General features: G+C 38.1%; 1 protein-coding gene across 1 annotated transcript in view; it reads right to left on the bottom strand.

Annotated features, from left to right (window-relative positions):
• PLXDC2 (plexin domain containing 2) overlaps positions 1-24,067 on the bottom strand; it is a 295,983-nt gene that overhangs the window by 40,123 nt on the left and 231,793 nt on the right. The window contains exons 8-10 of the mRNA XM_068404684.1: positions 21,159-21,254; positions 20,164-20,245; positions 756-816 (exon numbers count right to left, since the gene is read on the bottom strand). Coding sequence (XP_068260785.1) covers positions 756-816; positions 20,164-20,245; positions 21,159-21,254 — 239 coding nt within the window. The remainder of the gene's footprint in view (positions 1-755; positions 817-20,163; positions 20,246-21,158; positions 21,255-24,067) is intronic.

Raw genomic sequence — 24,067 nt, 5'->3', positions numbered from 1 at the left:
AGAACCCTCAAACCAAAAAGCATTCCCAGTTTACACTGGGAAAGAACCAGCAGTAAGATATTTATATATGTGTCTTGAAAATGAACTGCTCTGGTCCAGGACTATCCCGAGTACCTCTTTTAGAGGAGGCCCATAGTCCCTGTTTGACAGTCCACCACTACCACAACCAGGTATCTTTCTCATTCTCTTACTGCCTCTCCAGGAAAGGACATCCAAATGTCTTGTAGTTCATTTGTTTGGGTTGGCTTTTTTTTTTTTTTTTTTTTTTTTTTTAAATAACTTGAATTCGTCTGTGCAATTTCTTCGGCACTCAATGATTTGGCCAGATTTCACAACCAAAACACAAGACATTCAACGCCTGTTTTTCACTTGAGACTGCTCTGGCAAAGGGTTTTCTGAGATGAGGAACATCACAGTTTCTTCCCCTTTCTGCCAAGAGTCAGAGATCTAAGAGAAAAACAGTGCAGGGACTTTGTTTTGGGGCAGGCTTTCTGGTATTTTTATTTTTTATTTAAAGTATTTCCTCAGAGATAAAATCTTTATTTTGTGTCCGTTTTATTCCCTGAAAAAGGGAGTGAAATTGCTCAGCCTGTTTTTCTTTATTACGTCTTACAGCATTTCCATGGAATGATAAAGACAAATCTAGCATGTCTTTGGCCTTGAAACTATGCTTCATAATATGAAGAATTTAATCAAAAGCATCATGAGTATGTAAATGGCCTCTGATGGGCTGAGGATGTAAACTACTCACATACCTCTTCAGGGCAGCCACTGTCTACCCAATCTTGACGGTGACGGTCAAATCCACTGGAGCATCTTTAAATGATGAAATAGATAGAAGTTGTCCAGATGGAAATAGCAGGAAAACAAGAACAAGAAAGGAAGGGAGAGGAAGAGCAGAGAATGGCAGAGAGAATAAGTAAATGATGTGATTTATTTTAAAATCCATATTATTTGTGTGGTATTACTTTTATTCAAGAGACTGTTGCTTGCAATATGAGTCAATCATTTAATCCACTTCAATGAAAGGCATTTCAATGAATGAGTTATTATTTTAGGTGGGTTTTTTTTTAATTTATAGTTTTTAAAAAGGACTGTCTCTCTTTCACTGGATAATTGTTCTTAAGACTGGACTGAGCCATAGAATTTTTAAGTTTGATGTTGGCCATATGGATGTAAATTGGTTTAATTTTTTATGTCCAGACTTCTTAGCCAGGAAAATTCAATCCCACAAAGATTGTAGTGAACCAGTCACTGCTTTTATCACGCAAGGTGATCTGAGACATCAAGATACACATATAAAAATGCAACCAGTGTTCACAGATTTAGATAACAGCTCCTCTGAACAGCCTTCATGACAATTAGAGAATACTATACAGCTGCTTCTACCTCCCCACTAGCTGCAGAAAACTTAAGTTGCATGCATATTTCTTATCAAATTAGGTGAGGTTAATAAACTGCTTGCAATATCCTTTCTCATTTGCAATATGTAGCAAAGAAATTTTAGAGCAAGTTGTAACACTTTAATATAATGATTCCCCTGGCAATCCCCATCTCACAAGAGTGTTATCAGTGTTTATATGGTAACTTAGGGTTTCCTAGACAACAGGTAGCATTACAAACAGAAAGCATTATTAAAATGGCAAGCAAGTAACTAAACCATGATGTCCAACTTTGAAAGAGATTCTCCCCAGTTAGGGCATTTAAAATTTTTTTGTTTTGTTTTTTGTTTTCTGCATTCATTTCCTGTAGTATTTTGTTATGAGATAGGATTATGTCATTTGGCATCCATGGTCATAACTTACCTGACTGTACAGCAAATAACTTTCTCACCATCTTGTAATAAGACTAGACAAGTAAATAAGGCCACTGTTATGGTTAGCTGTATTTATGGGGTAATTTTTTGTTCTCTATGAACTGAAAGATGCCAAGACATGCCAAGTACTATCCTACTTCAACTGAGGTAAACAGGTGCATTTGGAAGAATGGAACAGAGGAATCATTTTTGTAGTAAGAAAGGGTGTTACAAGAGTATGTAAACACTGTTAACAACACACTTGGGATAATAAACTTCTCCATGTAACTATTCTGAGCAGAATCTACGTCTTTAACAAAAGATTTTGAGAAAATATTGATTCTCGTTAGTTGTACTTGCACTGATCCACATTCCATCATTTGCAATGTTACTAAAAAAAAATACCCCAACCCTAGCAGGTGTCAATTATCACTCACTCTATAGCAACTGACTTTTCCAAAAACCTATTGCAGTGAAGAAAAAAGATGCCCAAACCAGAAATGTACTCCAGAGAAATAGAGAGACCTCCTTCCCAATGCATGGGAATAAAGGCTACCATAAAGAGTTTTTTCTCTTTGCTGAAGGGTGAGTGAATCAGTGCTATGTGGAGAGCTCAGTACTGCCTCTCCATCTTTGGGGTGTTCTGTCTCCATGATTGTTTGAGAGAACAAGGACAACCTTGCTAAACAGAAAGGAATGATGATGTGACATTCCAGGTATGAACAGAATGTATTTTTTGAAGTCTGTCTCTCCTACTTTTCTCTAAATTTTTGAAGATCTTCATTAGCAACTTCCTTGCCCATTTTGAAGTAGAACCGGACTAATTTTCAGATGTACTGAATACTCACAAACACATTACATTTCAGTCATACTGCTCTGGCTAAAACCTAATGGGTTTGAGGATATTCTGCATGTCTGAAAATCAAGCCCAATGTTTAGACATGACATCAAGCCACTCCATAAAATCCTACAATAGAGACAATTACTGAAGTTGCATATCCATGCTAATTCAAACCAAACTGTACTTAGACCTATTAGGGATTAATGACCTTTTATCTTAGATTTTATCTTCTAAATGTTGTCAAACTAGAGAGTCCAAAGATTAAATGAAAAGAAGCTTATTGCAGGCACATTCATTTACAGTTCTTAAGTCTTTTCTGACAAACTACTGAAATATGCCAGCAAGTAACACTGCTGGGGTTGATTTTTCCCCAGGAATTAACAAAACACCAAAAGTTGAATGCAACATGCAAGGATTTGGAATGGCTCTTTCAAACATCTGAGACACTCTTCAGATGACCCTACCGTAAAGAAAAATACATTAAAACCTGGACACTGTTTATTTAATATTTTCTATTGATGCAATGGCGAGTCCAAACAATATTATCAGAAAGCAGCTTTATCAACAACTAGATAGGCTCCAAGTAAACCTGTTTGTGAACTTCCTTTGAGGCACGCGTCAAAGAGATGTCAGCCGTAGCAGATACTATCCTTGCTGCGTCGTAGCAGACACTATCATTGCTCTGTCGTTGAGTTAGAACTCTGGGAACTGTCATTTCAGTGCACCACCCACTCTACCGGCTGCATTTTTAAGACCTTCATCTAGTAGCATGGTGATAATTCCCTGTTGCTACTAAAACACTAGAGCAGATTTGATTAGCTATGCCATTTATGCCATCTGTCAACATGGCCATTTTATAACAACTTTATATTCAAGTGATGACCGAAATCAGCTCCTAGCAAAGCAATAACAAAGATGTTCTAGGAAATGAGAATAGGGACATTCATGAAATGTAAGGAATTCCAGGATTTGTGTGGAACTCAGGAGTACTGGTTCAGGGAGCAAAGGGAAAATAAAAGTCTCTGTATGTATACCAATGATGATTTGGCATAATTAATGCAGCTGAATCTGGGTAACAAGAAAGATGTCAGAATCCCTTCAGTGAACTGTACATAGCCAGAAAGGAGATGGAGATGTCATCAGATCTACCAGATGCTATTTACCTCTATTTGGCAGAGAATATTTAAATGACAAGAAGTGTCCATTCAGCACATGAGCTGAAATGCTTTGCTGCTTCTCTCTAAAGAGAGTTAAATGAGGATTAATAATAATAATAAATCAGATACCCTGTATACAGAAAATTCATCAAGGTTTAAAGGTAAAAACGTAATGGAAAATTATTGGGAATGAAAAGGACAAAGTCTGGATGGAAAAATCTTCTCACCAGGCTGAGCTAGTATAAAACAATCAAGAGCATTAAAATGCACAACACGTGTCCTTTAGACCAACTATTCCCTAGTTTTTCTTTGCCAGGATATCTGTAACAGCATATGAAGAACAGATTTCTGGGAACTGAAGGGCATTCCAGAAATCTGAAATGATTTCTTAAATACCATGTAATTACTCAGTTCAGTTAAAATGTTTATTAACTCCTCTAAATAAAGGGCAACCTGTAAAATTAAATAGAAAATTGAACAGACAGAACTCTTTTCTGCCTTTAATCACTAAGTAAGGTCCATCACATTAGGAAAAGATTAAGACACTTGCTAGGTTGTTTGAATTACTGAAAAAAGACTTAGAACAACTTAAAGTGGAATTTCTTTCCAAGTTTAGGAAAGATGTAAAATATAAAAATAAATATATATAAGAAAATATTTAAAAAAAAATTCCGGAAGCCTTGAACTTTGTGTCTGTCCAGTTGAAAAAACCCCTAAACACAGAGCGATTTTTGGAGGAAAAAAGCACTATCTTTGTGTTCAGTCTGGTTTTGCCTCCCTTTACTGCAAAACAGGCTCCATTTTGGTTCCTTCATCCTTTGAATATCACTTTCTTGTCACACTGTGCTGCCCGGGAAAAGATTGTATTTTCCTCGCTTTGTTATTTTCCACTTTCCCTTGTCACAAATGAGAACTTTATCACAGCTCGAAGCGCTTATGAAGTTCATGTGAATTGTCACTGTGAGTGACTGTGGTATGAATTTGTAAGGTATTTGAATGGTATTTCTGCTTACATCTAGCTCAATGCACCTAATCATATATCTGAATGCAAGCATAAATGTGTTGTCTGCATTTATCCTTTACTTAAACTGTACTTCAGAATAGGATGACAATTTGAATTGTTAGAAGATGATTTGCTCCCACCTTGGTGTTATAAGGTACGAATAGCTAAGATGATTTGCTTAATACAAGGATTTTAAACATACAGCACTACAAACAGCCTGTACTATTTTAATGTTTATGAAAAATTAAAATACAATTACTAAGGCATTGTTAATACTTGATGCAGCATATCTGTGTCTGCAGCACTGAATTCCGTCATTGCCTTAACGCTGCGTGCCTCTAAAAATTTCCAACATTCAGGTGATGATAATAAGGAGGATCAGAGAGTGGCACAAATTTCAGCAGGCAGTCTTCAACCTGATGAGGGTTCCACTATTTTATGGGACAGAAAGTTTGGAAAAATATAGCTACATGTTCTGCAAAGTACTCCTGCAATATCATGTAAACAGAGAAGTGAAAAAATGTTAAAAAAAGCTGTTATTTTACAGTAGAAGAGATTGACTATGAGTAAGACTTGATATTTGTAACTCAGACACAACATGTGAATAGGCAGTAGGAAATAAGGACTCCCACAGGGGATTCTTGCTGTTGGAAGAGCCTAAGAATAAAAGTGGGCTAAAAGAAGTAAGTTTTATTTACAATTCAACTAGAAAGAAAGGAAAAAATCCTAGTTAAAGTGAGACTTGGCAGAGCTCTGATTAAAGAAGAATAAGAGAATATTTTCTATAATCTTAATGTCAGTTACAACGACAAAGGAAACATGCTGAAAAGCAGATAAAGACTAAAAAAGAAGCTTTTGCTAAAGGCTCTGCTTTGAATAACTAGAAGGAAAAAGAAAGTGTAAGAGAAGGACCCTAGAGTCAAATTTATGAGATTATGGTATCAGGATTTCCAAAAGAAACAGCAGAAAATAAAAACAATCGAAGACATTCTCTGGGAAGGAGTCATGCTGAAAGTACTCTCTGATACTAGATTACATTCTCCACTGCCTTTGACTTTGTGCATTTATACCTGCACAAAGTGGGTATAAAGAGCTAACAGCAACAGAAATTAGCAGAGAATTCTGATCTGTTGGCATTGCCACCTGTTTTGCACCCAAGAAATTACTCAGAGTTCGAGGCAATGACCTCTGAAACACTACTGTGTGTACTTCACACTCTTGTTGATGATCCTGACTAGCACAATTAACACTCCTTTCTCACCTTTACATGATTGCCTGAACTATTTTCTATCTTTGAGTATTCAAAATGATCTCTTCAATTTTAGGATGGATGCTCCCATGATTTTACACTTTTTTTTTCCCAGTGTTACATGTTACATTCCCTTCTGGTTAAATAAACAAAAGTGAGTGGCCAGCTGTGTTTTGAAAGCTGCTTTATAATGTTTTACACTGACAACCTCAGAAGTACAGTTAGACTCACATACACATTGCTTTGTCTGTTTTTTCAGAATAAAAATATGAAGGTCACCTTTGGAGAAAATATTTCCTTTTCCACTTTAGAGATGAGGAAACAGAGCATAGAATACATGAAATGACTCAGATGAGATAACACAGAATTCTGTAACAGAACCTAGAGTTAAGCCCAGATTTTCTGAAAGCCAGACGAGCATGCGCTTATTCACAGCTCCTATGCTTCCCATAGCACTCCCAGACATATGAATTGTAGAACTGGGAATGATATTGAAAAACATAAAGTCTCGAGGGGCATGCACCAAGGCACAGATCTCATTCGCACATTGGCCAAGCTCCCTTTTTTATTCATGTACTTTTACCGGGATTTTGCTCCTTTATAAAAAACCACTGATAACATTAACAAGTAGTGAAGTCCTTGGGACAGGATGAAAGTGGCCTGGTGCCTAGAGATATTATGAAACAGGGCTGTTCACATTTCTGTTATCACACATGAATCCCCAGCAACTGTGCAATACATAACATGGCTGTTTCAGTACTAGCGGGCATCAGCATCTGAGCTGTTAGAAAGAGAAGTGCAGAGACGTTTTGGTTAGGCTAGGTTACTGCTCCTGTTATATCTCATTCACAAATCTAAAAAGAGTAAGAAGTCAAAGGAAGCAGGAGCTAAGACAGAAGGAGAAGGCATAATGTGCTAACCAGACTCTATATAAGCCCATGTTTATATGCTTATAAAGGTATGCCAACAAAACAGGCGAGCATTCTGCACAAAGAACATACACAGTTTTGAAACTGCATATTCATACTGTTGCATTTGTGGAAAGTATGGATGGATTAGGGTTAAGAAAAACACCTGCTGTACAGGCTCAGTGAATTCTTCAGCTAGAGAGCAAAAGAAAGGAAGGATGTGAATCATCCTGTAACTGGTTATGTTCAAAGGAACTTAAAGTTCAGAAAGTTATTTGTTTCCCAAATTAGTATTCTACTTGCATCTCATTTTTTCTCTAAAAGTGAGTCAAATTCTGAAGTCAACATTCAGCAAGAACAGTCTGCAAAACAGATTACCAAAGAATTACAGAACAGTTGGGGCTCATGAATTTCTTCATTAATTGTATGTATTAATATTTGTTGTGGTATCTGGTGGGAAGCAAGTGGTTTCATTAATGCCATATGATAATGCAGATATTGGAAGAGTTAATCACAGAATCACAGAATGCTAGGGATTGGAAGGGACCTCAAAAAATCATCTAGTCCAACCCCCCTGCCGGAGCAGGATTACCTAGATCATATCACACAGGAACGCGTCCAGGTGGGTTTTGAATGTCTCCAGAGAAGGAGACTCCACAACCTCTCTGGGCAGCCTGTTCCAGTGTGCAGTTACCCTCACCGTAAAGAAGTTTTTCCTCATATTTATGTGGAACCTCCTGTGTTTCAGCTTAAGCCCGTTGCCCCTTGTCCTGTCAAGGGATGTCACAGAGAAGAGCCTGGCTCCATCCTCTTGACACTTGCCCTTTACATATTTATAAACATTAATGAGGTCACCCCTCACTCTCCTCTTCTCTAAGCTAAAGAAACCCAGCTCCCTCAGCCTCTCCTCATAAGGGAGATGTTCCACTCCCTTAATCATCTTCGTGTCTCTGCGCTGGACTCTCTCTAGCACTTCCCTGTCCTTCTTGAACTGAGGGGCCCAGAACTGGACACAATATTCCAGATACGACCTCACCAGGGCAGAGGAGAGGGGGAGGAGAACCTCTCTTGACATGCTAACCACAGCCCTTCTAATACACCCCAGGATGCCATTGGCCTTCTTGGCCACAAGGGCACATTGCTGGCTCATGGTCATCCTGCTGTCCACTAGGACCCCCAGGTCCCTTTCCCCTACGCTGCTCTCCAACAGGTCTGTCCCCAACTTGTACTGGTACATGGGGTTGTTCTTGCCCAGATGCAGGACTCTACACTTGCCCTTGTTATATTTCATTAAATTTCTCCCTGCCCAACTCTCCAGCCTGTCTAGGTCTCTCTGAATGACAGAACAGCCTTCCGGTGTGCCAGCCACTCCTCCCAGTTTTGTGTCATCAGCGAACTTGCTGACAGTGCACTCTATTCCCTCATCCAAGTCATTAATGAATATATTGAATAGTACCAACCCTTGAGGGACTCCACTAGATACAGGCCTCCAACTGGACTCTGTCTCATTGACCATCACTCTCTGGCTTCTTTCCTTCAGCCAGTTCACAATCCACCTCATTACCCGATCATCCAGACCACACTTCCTCAGTTTAGCTGCAGAGAAGGTAAGATTTTTCAAATTTGTCTAAATAAAAATTTCTGGCAACATTATGTAGGAGTATGCAAGGATGCTGTGGGAGCAGTTTAGCTGCAAGATAAATTGCAAAATAGAAGTAGCACTGCTCTATGTACAGCAATGCATAAATACACGACGAGGAACTATGGATAATGAAACAAACCTGTTTCAGTACTATCCTACCCTTTAGGATTAAGAATTCAGTTAGGACTACAAAAACTAATTCATTCTATTAGGAGTACCTTGCTTATATATTTGGCTCATAAAGTGGGAGAACTGCTGTTGTAGGGCCTAACTGCTTTCTTTAGAAACTAAGCACCTACTTATGTTTTCTTTCTTTTTTTCCCCTTGGCTTCCATATTTGAACTTTGAAGGTTTTTTCTCTCCAAAGCTGAACTCCTTATATCCTGCCATACTTTCCTTGCAGGAGCAGTGACCATGAACTATTTAAAAACTCACTATTTTCATTAGGGGAAGAGACCAGTCAACTTACTTCTAACTCTTCTAATAGCACAGGAATAGTAGTTAGCATATATAATATAAAAAACTATATATGATCGTCAACAGAGAGATATGTGGATAAAAATATCAGTAGTTTAGCAAATAAAGGTAACTCTTCCAGACAAATTAGTGTTAGTTAGGTTAAGGAAAAGCTAGCAAATTTCAGAGGTGTGAAAAAGAGATGAGTTGGGACTTTACACATGCAAGAAGTGGAAGAAACAGTCTAAGTGCCAAGAAGACAATCTAAGCAGGGTAAAAATTATTCTGTAGACAAGATGATATGTTGATATCTGATTATTTTAGGTCAAGATATATTATAGTAAGAAAATCAAAGAAGAGTTTGGGACCCTGACTGCATTCCTCTGTCTTTGAACGTGTGCTCATACAGAGGAGGTTCCTCTCCGCAGATGTCAAAACCTTCTTGAAGCTCTGTCTCTGAATTCAGGTAAAGTAGATAAAATTTCTGTCTTACCTGGTAACTTCCCTCTCAGTGTTTTTGAAGTAATCTTTACTCTTGTGTTTAAGTAACTATCTTATTTTTTATATTTGTTCTCATTTTATATTTGTTCTCATTTCTGTTCTGTATTCACCTAGTCATCATCCACCTATATTTCACATTACCGTACCATGCAAATTAACATCCTCACTGTTTTCCATTATACTTTAGTTACCCAGTGTAATGCATGAGTGTGTTGTTAAGTATAAATCTTTTAATTGTTATCAGGAAAGCCTGTTTTCTTTGAGATGTGTTTCTTGCACTCTTCTGATTATACAGTTAAAGTCTAGTAGTTACTTTAGACCACCATTTGAGACATCTATTTGGGAATCAGCCAGGCTATAATGCCTGGTATAGAAACTCAGTCCTGAGAAAGCCCATCACATGGCATAGAACGATGATCAGAAGTCTGAGTCAAGTTTCTTAAATTGTCTACGTATAAATTATATTCTGAGGCATCTGTCTGTGGAGCCCTTTCACAGGCAAGCGTCACCTTTCACCAGTGAAACAGGAACATGTTTGAATGCAAACTTTCTGGTAGTAGCTATCAATGTAAGAAATGAACAGATAAAAATGAAACCAAATGGAAAAGAATCTGGGGCTGCTGTGTGGCTGAATGTGGTGCAGTTCTACCAGCAAATGACTGTATAATCCCAGAGTGAATGTCTGTTTAATAGAGCAGGGCAATACCCGCTATTATGGCTATAGCACTCAGGATAAACAAACAATGCAGAATTAAGTCTGAACTCAGCTCTGTTGGGATTTGAAAGACTTATGGCTGGCACAGCAGTTGCAGTTCTAGATATAAATGGTTCATCAAAGACTGAGTGGGGTTTTGTCTTACTGTTCTAATACAATAAACGAGGAATAAAAAGTTACTAGTATGTAAAAAAATTGCAAAAGAAGTTTCTACAGAAAAGGGCTGTGCTACCTACCTATTTATCTAGTGTTTTATCACTATGGTATCTCAGGTACAACTGTGAAACTAAATATGGAAACTAAACACAGATTTTGTGATCTTCCTTCCAAATTAATCAGCAAAAGTAAATATTCTCAAGGGTACAAATAACAGATGAATGGCTACTTTCCCTCCTCTCAATGGGATTTAAGTGCTTAAATGTCCTCAGTATCTTTGATAACTGCTTCCTGCATTTACCATAAAACACCTTAGGAATGTGATCTATTTGATAGACCTACATAAGACAGACTTTGCATTAAGGTCTTAAAACAGTCCAGGTAGTGGTCCTTTTTGTATTGACTGTGATATCTATGTCTTGGCCAAGCTGTGTTGCAAAACTGGATACCACAGAAACCTGCAGAGTGGATAATGAACAGAGTTTCTAAGCTCCAGAAGACACAGCCACATCTCTGGCAAGGGAACCAATAGCTAGTGAAACCAATGTCAGTTTTTGAGAGACAAATGATATGGTAAGAAACACAAATATACAATATGAGTAGTGTGAGTGATGTGGCTTAAATAAATCACTGTGTTTATATCTAGATTAAGATACTTCAAAATGCTTCCCAGGTCCAAGATTCCATAGAAAATATTTCAACAGAAAGATTATGATTTCAGAGTAACGAGAATCGTAGCAATCTTCTGCTCATTTTCTAGAATAATTTAAAGTTTTGTAACTCAGCCTTGCATTTCTTAAAATCTGCATCAGTTATGAGCATAACTGTTGTCCTCATGTTGTTCTGAGTTACTCAGTAAAACAAAGCAAGGCATACATATGTAAAGGTGGCCTGCAGCCAGAATAACTTTCAATAAAAGCATGTTAAAGGCTCAGGGTCATCTACATTCCATAACAGCACTTTTAAATTTAGCATTATGTACATTTTACTGATATGTACATCTTTACCGTGATGTATTTTTAAATGTACCTTCAGGCTCACTGAAGCTTACACTGTCTTCTGAACAAAACTGCCACCCCACTTAAGATCTATTACTATGATCTTGTGAGGCTTCTTTCACCAAACAATATCATCACTGGGTTCACTCTGGTTTAAGAAAATGCTTTGTTCATTAAGCACTTCTGCACCAGTTTCTTTTCTTGCCTTACTCCCACACTAAGCCTGCCATGCATACAAAATTCTCAATTATTGAATGCTAATTTCCTAACAGCTTCTTGCAGTTCATGCGTTCAAATTAGCTTGTCAAATTAAGAGCGAGCAGCTTGGAAAGGATTTAAAGGGTGTGGAGCAATTTTCTGCTCAATAAAGTATAGATCTGGTTATCGTATCATTCTTATCAGTAATGTATCATGGCCGACAAATTTACACATTAATTCTTGATACATTTGTTGCCCTTGATTAAGAATCCAATTGCTGTCCCAACACAACTTTTAAAATAGAAGAAAAATATGTTGCATTTTAATCAGAGAAAACTCTGACAAAGGGCCAGAATTTATACTTCTCAGATTTTCAACATAATTGCTCCATAACTGGATAGAAAGAGTATACAAGTTAGAAAACAGAAACTGAAAAATAGTACTGACATTACTTTTAATTTATCACAGGGTAAATTTGACCTAATTCAACAATCTGCTTGTTAAGACCCAGGTGTTAGGACTCTGCCATGTTTTCATATAAAACCACTCCAGCATAAAGAACTGCTGTAGTGGAATACAAATTCTAGAGACAGGCAGAATCTGGGCACATTTCTTTCACTTTGCCTGAAGCAGCAGTATGATCAGCAAATTGATGAAGTTATACACATTGATAGAATGGAACATATTTTACAGAATACACTATATTTTAAACCTCTAGCCTTTCTAAAGCATTTAAAATGAGATTTTCCTTGTCATTTGTATATGAATCTATTACACTGATTGGATTATATATGCTCCCTCTGGTGGTTTACTTAATCCATACAAATGCCTCATTTTTTAAATTTTGGAATTCAGTGACTAAGATACAGTGGCCAATTTTATAATAACAGCACACTACTGTCAGTTAAACAGTGTAGGGATATAAATAGCCTGAGTATAAATCAGTAAATCTTCCTCCTGTCTTTTAATTTGGAATTGGAATGTGTATCATCCCTAACGAAACAAAGAAGGAAAATTAATATAGTTAAAACCAGGAAGTATGTAAAAGTGAGCACTTGAATTAAAATTGAGCTCTACAAATGGTTGCTTATGAAAGCAGGGACAAGAGTAAAAATATTTTCAGGCTCATAAGGTAAAACTCCCTTCCTTGCACTGTAATAAGTGTTTTGCCACCTTGCACTGCAATGCCCAGGCTTGTTACCCATCAAACCAACAATAACTTCAGTTCTATGCCTTCGTTGTAATTTCTTTGCATAAGAAGAACTTCCAGAGCTTTTGAGGAGTGCATTTGTAACATCTGAGTCAAAAACTTCTAGATTTCAAGATTTTTATTTTTAAATTTTTTAAGAACTTCATAGTTTTGGTAAAATAACCTGAAGGTCTTAGACCAAAGCATGTCACAACAGGAGATGTTCACTACATGTTCACTGCACAATTAAGCTAATGTATCTGCACTCTCAGCTGATGAGAGTCCTGATCTCATCCATTGCCTGTCCCTGCTTTGTAATGGAAACTACAACCTTTGTTATGGTGTCAGCTATCAAACAAAAGATGAGGGAAATGTAGATACCAAACAGTAAGCTATGTGTGGAGAAAGACCCTGTGTTTCTTATTTAATGTTTTTCATTTGTAAAACGAGGGGTTTATGTAGTCAGATTTCATGATATTTATTTTTGTGCTTTTTTCTTTTTTTTGTAATTCTGTATGGGTGGTGCTTTGCTCAGCTAATAAATACTTTAGATCACATAAGACTGCTACTTATACTACAATATTTGATTCAATACAGTTTTTATTAAAATAGGTCTTGTCAGGTGGGACACACAGAAAAACAAACAAACAAAAAACCTAACCCTCTTCCTCTTCCTGATATTAAAAATTTCCAGACATAAACTCAGATTTGAAAGTTAACTAAATGTGTTTCCAATTTCTTTCTAAAAGAATAAACAAGACATTTCAAGCTTGCCCAGAAGTTCAGAAGATAAATAATAGGCAACTATTTTTTATCTCAGTTACCATAAGGGCACTGTGGAAAACTGTCACTTCATATTTCAACTGTAAAAGGTTTTCTTCAGAACTGCAAGTGCCTAAAGATTTTTCCCTTCCCTGCTTTCCAGCTAATCAGCATGGAATGCAAAACAACTTGTTTCTTTATTACCTGCTTAGAAGAGAACAGTGATTATCATAATAAAAGATTAGAAGTATCAAGACCTAAATGGCGTTATTGCTACTATTCCCAGACATACTTCTGATTTTTCACTTTGTTCAGAACACATTCCATAAAAACCAGCCATAACCTTTGGTTTATACTAGTGCTGCTGCTGGCGTATGGGATTAAGCATTGAAGTGAAATGTATCACAAATGGGATGCTTTCATCTTTTTAGCTCAGGATTGTTTTAAGAGTACGAGAAGCTCTGGGAGATATGCTGACACAGATGGGTAGAATAACTCTGCCTAGAGTGTGTGGAGTGTCGTGGCTCATCTTTACACACAGAAAGTCCAACACAGCTTTGTGCAGCTTGTTCCAGGGCACTTTTCAAACTGGAGGTTTGCACTCCATTGGTCAATACCATAAACTGGTATGTTTTCAAAACAGATTATTCAATGCATAGTCTGGGAAACAGAGACTCTTAAGGATAAAAGTGTATTTAAGCACTTAACATGAGCAAGATCTTTTTGAGAACTGGGACTCCCGAAGTTGAATCTCTCTTCCCTTGTTGACCCAGGAAAGCCCCCAGCAAGGCTGCCTGGACAGCAGTGGCAAGAGCTGATCATGAGTCTCCAGGCAGCCACTGCCTGAGGGTAGCAGAGCTGCTCTGAGCTGGAGCCATGCAAGGGGGTATGAGTTTCAGTGCTCAGGCTTAAGCAGCTGGACATCTAATGGGCCACCCTTCAGGGGTGATATGGGTTCAGAGGACCCACATTGACTTACCGCCTGTGCCTCAGGGGATTCTCTGATCATTGTGAGACTGTTGAGTAATGGGCAGTGTCACACATAATGAGTAGAGGAGCTTCATGGGGCTCAGGGACTTCACTGCTGAGCCCTTCTTAGACTCAGGCAGCTGTAGGTATTTCCTCAGACAAAGTGAGCCCTAGAGACCTTTTTGGTCTTAGATAGTTAAGTTCAGAGTTTGGTGAAAAGGTACTTTTAGTACTGCTCTTCTATTCTGCATAACTTCCCTTGAAAACCTAAGCAAGTCAGCTAGCAAAACATGCTTGTGTATCTAGCCGTTTGTTTGACTTTTGGGTGCCCTTGGCATAAGGCAGACAGTTTTGAGAATTTAAAATTTGAATATATGTACCAACAGTGACAGCTGAATAAAACTATCATCTAAACTGTTTGCAGCTCTTGCCCTTAGTCCTTCAGTATTCCAGTTCCCTATCTCCAGTGTTGGGATGATAGTACCATGCTAAACCTGAGGGATGTTGCAAGGACTGGGAGATGCTTTTATCCTGTATTAATGAATGAAGTGAAGCATGAGACACATTCAAAACCCGAGTCTCCAGCATGCACAGATTGCGAGAGTGTGCTCTTTGTCTGCTTATTTCTTAACTCACTGAAATACCAGTATCACTTCACTCCCAAAATCTGAGACTTTCCTGAAGTTCATCAAAACGAAAACATCAATATATACAGAATGTGAGCATAAATCTTTTGACAACTTTGTATAAAGTTGGCTTTTAAAAATTCCTTGATCATTTAAGCATCGTATTTCCATTCTATTTCAGTGCCAACTCTTTTAAAGTTAATAAACACAATTTATTTCTTGGGGAATTAACTTCAAATATTTCCAAGGGAACTCACTATTTCAGTAATGAGAGCAAATTTTACAAATTGAACCTATAATATAACAGCAAAGTTGCCTTAAAACTTGCAAAAACTTTCTTAGAAAATGACATCTCTAACATGCACCAAGTTCCTAGAGTATATAAACATTTTCAGAAGCATGAAAAGATTATATAAACAGATCTAACGTTAATGAATTCTCACAGTTTTTACATGCTGGGAAGTCAGAGATAATGAAGAGCAAATAATCCACGTTTCAGCCACGGGTGACTACTATGAGACAAACACTAAGTGTTTCTGGCATTTTAAAGACATAGATCCTTATGTAGCAGCAAGCTATGATACCATATTAGCTTACATATTTATAGTTAGTCTCTTTTACTTATGGAACATACACAGTTCAAAAAAAAAAAAGCTCTGAGGGGGATCCTCCATCTGCTGAAGTCAGAAGAAAATTACGTGCCTTTGCCTTAGTCATGATGAAACTGTATGACATACGTCATATTGGATTTCAGAGTGGATATTTTGATGATCCCTTATGAAAAGGGAAACTGTGACTTAAGCTTGTAGACAGTGACAGGAATAGAGGATTTTGCTCTGAATCATCTGCAAGAAGAACCTGCCTCTCTGAAGACTGCAGAGTTTGCACAACAGCTGTGCTGAAGTTACAGGTAGGAAACAACCCACTGTGTACAACAGTTATTTTCATTCCAACACAGATTGCCCACACGGGGGAGTACAGTTACGCTGCAATGGCTCTGCTAGTCAATTTTCCTTGTACAGTTACAGGTTTTATATAAACTTTGTGTTTTTCCAACAACTGTACTTTGTTGTGTGAATGATTCAATATAAGGTTTAAATTTTATGCAAGGAAAAAGAATAGAAGATGCTGTTCTTGGTAGCGATGTTGCTCTGGCTAAATGGGGTCATAACTTGTTGAGAAAAAAAGGGTTGTAGAATTGGTATAGTTTTGCTTCCCGCTAGATACATGTTTGCTTGTTACCCACATGGAAGTCTGGCTGCTCTGGGACATCTTCCTTTAGAGTACCAAAGTGCTACTGTGGCTCCACAGGAGGAACATCGCTGCCTGTTACAGCCATGTCTGACCCTCATTGCTCCCTAGCACTAGCAAGCAGGCATTCTCCCTCTGCAGAAATGGGAGCACTAGATCAGTCAGTAGATTATTGCCACACTGGAAACCTGTCACTATCAAGTTAAAAGACTTCTTCAGGCTTTTGCATGAAAGGCTAATTGCCTTCCCCACCCTGGGCTTTGCCTACAGCCAAGAGAGATAGCCTTTGGTTTCTCACCTCCCAGACCAGTGTGTCCAGTCAGCTCTGCAACTCAGAAGCACTACTCTGGCATTACTCCTAAGCATCTGCTTCGGCTTACTTCAAAAACCTCTCAAAACTCATTGAAAGTGGACTACAAATATTAATTTTCTTTGTACTCCAGACACTTCTGAAATGTCTAAGTTAATACTTCATGCAATGCTATGCCTTTGTTTTTCCAAGCTGATTTTATTCTGCTGCAGCAGAATGTATACCACAACAGGAGATAAAAGTCTAGGTTGATTTACAAGGCTGGTGATTGAAGAGCAGTGACACATAGAAAAAGCTGAAGCACTGTGATGAAAGAACTCACAACTTTCCATCCTTTATGATGTTTAACGAGGACAGTTAGGTTTTCTTGTTGAGCAAGTTCTTCCTTATCACATGCAAAAAGAACATTTTAATGCAATAAATTTATTTTTGAGAGGAGCAAAACCATAATGTGGTACTGAAATAAATGATGCTGAGTACTCTCCTGTGATCCAGACATTTCAACTGAGAATGGAATAAGGCTTTTTTTTTTTTTGTATCTCCCCAAAAATGAAAAACATGCTGAGGAACAGCAAGGTAAAAGAAGAGAGGTGCTGGACTAGAAAGCAGGCAAGAGTACCCAGAACTGGGAGGGAGCAGAAAATTGACAAAGCTGAGACAGGAATGAGTCCTCATCACAATGATCCTGCAGTGTAACGTACCCTAACTAAATAAATTCTCAGTCTTCATATTTTGGAAAGCAAGTTGCCTCTTTTCACAAAATATGTATCCACTTATTATTTTAGATCTGTTTCTCTGTAGAACTGAATTAGTCGAAATAAGCTGCTCATTTCAGAAGCTGGAGGAGAGAGGCCAAGAAAGGCAATGGTGCCTGAGGCAGACATCATCATCAAAAGCATGTTTCTGGAGAAAATAAGAATTAAAAAAATAAGGTGTAAAATCTAGTATAAAATTAAGATGTTCACGGGACTGGACCATACCCTCAGAAGTTTTCAAGACCCAGCTGAACAAAGTAATGAACAAACAGGCCTGATCTCACAGCTGGCCCTGCTTTGAGCAGGAGGTGAGACTAGATGACCTCTAGGAGATCTTTCCAACCTGAACTACTTTATGATCTATACATAATTCTCCATTTGCTTAAGCCTGGTTGAATATCACTCATCTTTATAGATGCAAACTGGATCGTATGGCTGTTTTTAAACTACTGAAATTCCCATGTAGAGGCATAATTTTAGTTTCTTTTTCTGGATCCATCTTTTTTTTTTTTAAGGAATTGACTCCAGTTCCTGTTTTTGCTGCTAGTCAAACAATGTCCAAACACAGCCTGCATGAAATGACAGTCTCACTACTGTCATAATGGGCTAATTAATAGCAATAAAACTGTTTAGTCTATCTGCTGCAGCTCGTCAAAGGCACAACTGTGCTGCAGTGTGGAGCCAGCTGTTTTTGGGAAAAAGTGCAGGACTGCCTTACAGTAGGTTCATCTTTGATTGCAGTGTGATCTTCACAGGCAAAATGAAAAGCATTTTTTTTAATGCAAACTTTAATTAATAGAAATAGGTGTGTTGAGACTGTATATTTTCAGCAGTTAATTACACCTTGTCAGTTGTGAAGGGGCAGCCACAAATTCACCTAAATATGTGGAAGGTAACACAGTGCAACTACATGCCTGGTATTGCTTCCTGCTAAAGGTGAAGCATAAAACTCTTTTAGTTCTGCACAGTGAATTTGTGCCTCAGTGAGCAAAACAGATTTTCCAGCAATTCCAGAACTCACAAAACTGAGTTCTTCAGAAACTACAGAGCAAATCAAAGGATCTCAAGGTTTGCCTGCTCTTCATAACAGGTCTAAACTTTACCATCTCTTCAAATCTTACCTGCTAGAATTGAGTTTATCCAAAGAGAAATGAGAACACTGGCCACAAAGAAACAGACCTTGCTCAAACCAAAGCCAACAGTTTCTCAATGCTACAACATTTATTAACGAAAGTAGTATCAAGCGATGCTTGAAAGCAAGAAATTGGCTAAAGCAAGTAAAATCTCTTCATGCTTGCTTGGAACAATTTTCTACAAGTATCCTTACTCTTGAAGATGTTTCATATGTTTTCTGTGAAATTATGTAATTTAGCTCTAATTCCACTCCAGAGTTTTTTGCAAGACAAACTGACAACAGAGTGACTTCTCAAATGATTTACTAAGGGAGTAGAAGCTTAAGAAAACATAACAAAAGTGACCTGAAGTTCCTAATCCTGTACCATGTTTATGAGCTATTTACCAGTTCTTCAGCATGGTATCAAATTATTACACTGTTTTAGACTGCTAATACTGTTTTCTCCTTTCATTATGCATCCATTTTATACATAACATTTCCGAAACTAATCACTAGATTGAAAAACAACAATAAATATAAATTACGATACTGCATTTTGTGTCAGAGAACTGATGTTAAATAAATTCTTTCTACGAAAGTCAGCGAGTAAAGAACTTTTTGGAAAAGCCACAGTTGCAGCGTTTCCATTTTGCTGTCTGTGCTCCAGCTGCTCCACAGAGTCTAAATCACTCCTTCGTCAATGTGGCAGTGAGAGGCTGAGGAGACCCAACGTACCCACTAACTATAATGAGAGGTCAAAAGAGAAAAGTCTCTGAGTCTTTGGATGTGTCTGTCTCCCTACCATTAAGAAAACAAGTATGTCTTTAGAGTTACATTACCACCCCATATCTCCATGTGGTTAAATTATTTTTGATGAAGCCAGGGATATAGGGAGAATACTGAGAGGGGATCTTATCAATGCTTACAAATACCTTAAGGGCGGGTGTTGAGAGGATGGGACCAGACTCTTCTCAGTGGTACCCAGCGATGGGACAAGGGTCAACGGGCACAAACTAAAACATGGGAAGTTCCATCTCAATATGAGGAAAAACTTGTTTACTTTGAGGATGACAGAGCACTGGAACAAGCTGCCCAGGGAGGTTGTGGAGTCTCCTTCTCTGGAGATATTCAAAACCCGCCCGGATGCGACCCTGTGCAACATGCTCTAGGGAAACCTGCTTTGGCAGGGGGTTGGACTAGATGATCTCCAGAGGTCCCTTCCAACCTCAACCATTCTGTGATTCTGTGAAAATATGAATTTTATTGCGATTTCTACTTCTTGTTCTCCTTCAAAAGGATTTTAAAGTAGGGTTAAGGAAATAGGAACAAGGGCTTAAATCCCAAAACAACTGTTTTGACCATTCTTGTCTAATTTCTTTGCTGAAGTGAAATGGGACAATGATGTGTTGCTAGTGATCACAACTGAGCTATATGTTCAAGTGAATGCATGTATATAAGATATAAATATAACAACCCTTTGTGCTGAATAACCTACAGGCAATGGTTTTTGGATATCCCTTGAGCACAGCTGCATACCCATGCAAAAAAAGAAAAATCCTTTTCTTTACCTTTGGAGTTTACTGCACCAGCTGCAGTTGAAACTAATCTGGGCAGTGACACAGGGACCACAGCTGGTAAACTGGAGACAAGCTGGGACGTAGATAAACAAACACAAATTATTACATTAGTCTCACCAATAATTCTCATAAAAAGCACAAAAGAAAGATACATCTTCTGATAATATAGACTTAGGGACTCAACAGGTTCACACATGTCCAAAATAAGACACTAAAACCAGCCTAGTACAATGCATTGTACAAGCGTATGCACAGAGGTACATTTTAACTGTAGGATTCCATTTGTGTTCCATTTGTAAATGTATTCCCGCTTTCACATCTGTTCCTTCAGCTTCATTGCTAAATTTTTATCTTTCTACTTAATATTAAGTATTCCTTTAATCTCTTTCTTCCCTGGCTCGAGTTCCTTGGTATTGCTAACATTCAGACATAAGCAGATAATGACTGACAGGAAAGTGTGCAAGAACTATAATTGGATTAGAAAAAAGAAAAATATCTGTTTCCATTTTTTTTCACAGTAGTGCATCTGGCAGTTTAAACCCATAGATTTCTAAACAATGTAGTTTTACCTTGGACAAAAGATGCAGATGAACTGCAAAATGTGTTTGGGGATATTCCTTTGCAATGTGATGTACAGTACACAGAAGGATTTGTGTTTGCCTTGCAAGCATGCAAACTGTTCTTTCTTTCTTGAGAAAACAAATTCAAAGGAAATATAAACATTCTCCTGAAAAAATGATTTGGCACACATTTAGTTCAAAACCCACTGGGAGCTATATACCTATCAACTAACCTGAGATACATGAGGATGCACTGGATAATGCATCATCTACCTGGGAATAAATCTGAGACAGGATAAATGAATATGTCCATGATTCCAAGTCCACAGATAAAACAGAGTATTTAAAATTGTGTATGTGCTGCTGAGAGAGGAAAGGGGGGGTCCTTCCCAGATCTGGCTCCTGCCCATGTTACGTTTTACTCACTTGGAAGAGGTATCATTTCAACAGCTGAGAGATTGGTAATCTTTGACATCTGTAGCTCCACCCTGTGGTACTCATAAATTGTTCTTCTACGGACATCTACCAGGAAAGAAAAATAAAAATATTTTCACAGTTTACTATTTTGCAGTCTGTAGATTGTGAAAAACAGTAGATGTAATGATTGCTCACTGTTTGTTAGGTGCACACATGACACCAATTTTCCTCAAGAATATATTTTTAACTTTAGACACCATGAAGGAACACGTAAAAGTTATAGACAGAGAATTTTTCACCTGAGAAACCATCACAGTTGACAGTATAGGTACCTATTCCCGGTAAAGGATTATGAGTGTGCTCTCAAGCATCTTAGTCATTCATTTAGGCAGAAATTCTAGAGACTATACTGTCAGACATTTTAGGGTATGTTTCAGATGCTTGCTTTCCTAAGACATTTCTCAGCTTACAGACTTGAGAGAAATGCTTTATATGCTCACTTTGTCAGTTCTTGTCAAGATGTGCAAACAAAGCTGGTTTCATTGCTTAATCAAATTTGTTAGCTACAAGCTAGCTCACATCTAAATACACTGGAACATTTTTTCCTATTATAACTTAATATTAAAGACAAGTATTCCTAAACAATGTTATGCATAATCTTTACCCAAGCTGACTGCACCTAAGTTTTTCAAAGCAGAAATTCAATACAGCCAATGCACTGTTCTTATGGTCTTCAAACACACAATCAACTGTAAGACCGAAATACAAGATAAGTGTGAAAAAATCACATAATTGTTAGTTTCCAGATCAATATCCTATCATGTATTCTGAACGTTCCAGATGTTAAGTGCAAGGCTGCAATGCAGACTGATGAGCTTGTACATTTGCAAATTAAAAGTACAGCCTATACTGTCAATCTAACACAATAATGACGATTTCCTGGTGCACTGGATTCAAATTTATGCCCTTTTTGAAGGTCTGCTAAACTAATTGAAATCAATGCTAAATACAATCACTGACCCTGTGGAATCATGCCAGAGAGGAATAAAGGGTTACATACAAAGGCTTAACAGGTTAATTTGGTCACTGTCTGGTCTGAGTCTACATGCAACAGAAGAAAAGGAATTTCAGACAGCCAAAACTCAAGCTTAGGCAGTCTTCTGTGTTGCCAGCCCTGTATGGATTAGGGCACACCTTGTTTCTTGGTATGAAGGCTGTGTTTCTGCATCTTGGAGTGGGCTCACGTGGGCTCCCCAGCTGTTGAGCAATCACATAGCACCAAATCCAAAGTGTTTTTCACAATCTCTTGTTAGGAGCAATGTTGTAGGCATTTTTCAGACAGGATATGGAACCTCAGATAAAATCAATCAAGCAATAAATACTAGTTTTTAAGGGAAGAGAGAAAGTGCACTAAGGTTTTCTGTGGCTAAGGTGCCTCTTGGCTCAAGCAGATGAGGCTTTCTAAGAAAAGAAGGATGGTTAACCTCTAAAAGCATAACTGTGGGAAACCCCCTTACATCACACAGAAAATAACCATCAAGCTATTGGCGTCACTTGGAATAAAAAGGGGAATCTCTGAGGAGGGAAGGGAGGCACAAGCAGAGCTGTGCTGGGTGGGATAACTCTCTCCTGTATCAGCCAGGGTCGCTGTGGGGGAAGCAGCTTCTCTGCCCTCTCTCACTCCATAAGCTCTAAGTCACAGGTAGGCAGTGTCTGACTTTCAGACAATAATATTTCTATTTAGCTCCAAATCAGCACCTTTGCCAAGTATTTCGTCTTGCCATTTATTTGAAGCTGACTTTGCTATGGCTTCACCCCTCCTGAGAGCAGATTTCTCTTTCAGTATGAAATGCACATATAATTGAGCTAGTTTTATGTTTTACCTACAAAGTGTTTTTGACTAGTTAAAAGACAGATATGCGGATGTGCCAGCTGTTTACCCCAATAAATGCCTTAGCCATGTCCTTCAAACCCACTGGACAGAAAGGGTTTTTTAAGACAGAGCTAATCTTGTGCTGGGGTGGGGAAATCTCTTGCCAGCAGTGAGAAGTTTATGCTCCCAGGATGGTAAGTCCCATAAAAGCACCTGCCAAATCAGAGTGATCACGAAATGTGTTTGCAATGAACTCCTGCCAATGCTGAAGGCTGCATTTTTTTTTCCACACAAATCTTTATACTTCTGTCCAAAAAAATAAGCAAACGAATACATAAATTAAAATGGTGGGTGCCAGCACTTGAACTTCATTTCATCTCATCAGTACTGGCATGCTATAATCCAGTTTACTCTGCACCTTTCCTAACCGACTCCTCACAGGGCTTACAAGAAATAAGGAGCTTCTGGCTTTCCAAAAATCCAGTAAGAATCAGTGACTCAGGTCACAGGCACTTTTATCTCACCCAGTACATGAAATTTCCAAAAATTGCTGATTTTAAGAGAATTAAGTTTGTTATCAGAAAAATAATTTATAATCACGCATAGTTCAGCATGACTGTTGATCCCATTACATCCTACTTCCTGGTAGACTCAGGTTTGATCTTTTCTTCTTCAGGAAGAAGACTGTGCCAACCACAGGTGGTGAGTTTGTATATGAGGGATCTATCTACTGTAAGAAAACTAAGCACGAAGAGGTATTTGCATAGTCACCTTCTAACAGCTTTCTTTATACTTGCAGGCAGGTTGTTGAAACATGAGCATTTAAATCTATCTGCATAGACAAGTTGTAAAAAAATGCAGGTGTAAATTCTTTTGAAAGTCTGACTTGAAACACGCCATGCTAGCTCCTCAAAATGCACTTTTTCCTCCCTATTTAGAATTCTGAGCCTGCATCCCCTGAACAAAACAGGCTAGAAAAGCTAAACTCAACAGGATAAACAGAAAAATGAACACTCTCCACTGACACCTTCTCTCTCAACCTCTC

The sequence above is a fragment of the Nyctibius grandis genome, chromosome 7, assembly GCF_013368605.1.
Source record: "Nyctibius grandis isolate bNycGra1 chromosome 7, bNycGra1.pri, whole genome shotgun sequence".
In the NCBI taxonomy this organism is placed as follows: Eukaryota; Metazoa; Chordata; class Aves; order Nyctibiiformes; family Nyctibiidae; genus Nyctibius; species Nyctibius grandis.
The sequence above is the reverse complement of the archived record's forward strand: the minus strand, read 5'-3'. Positions and strand labels throughout refer to the sequence as shown.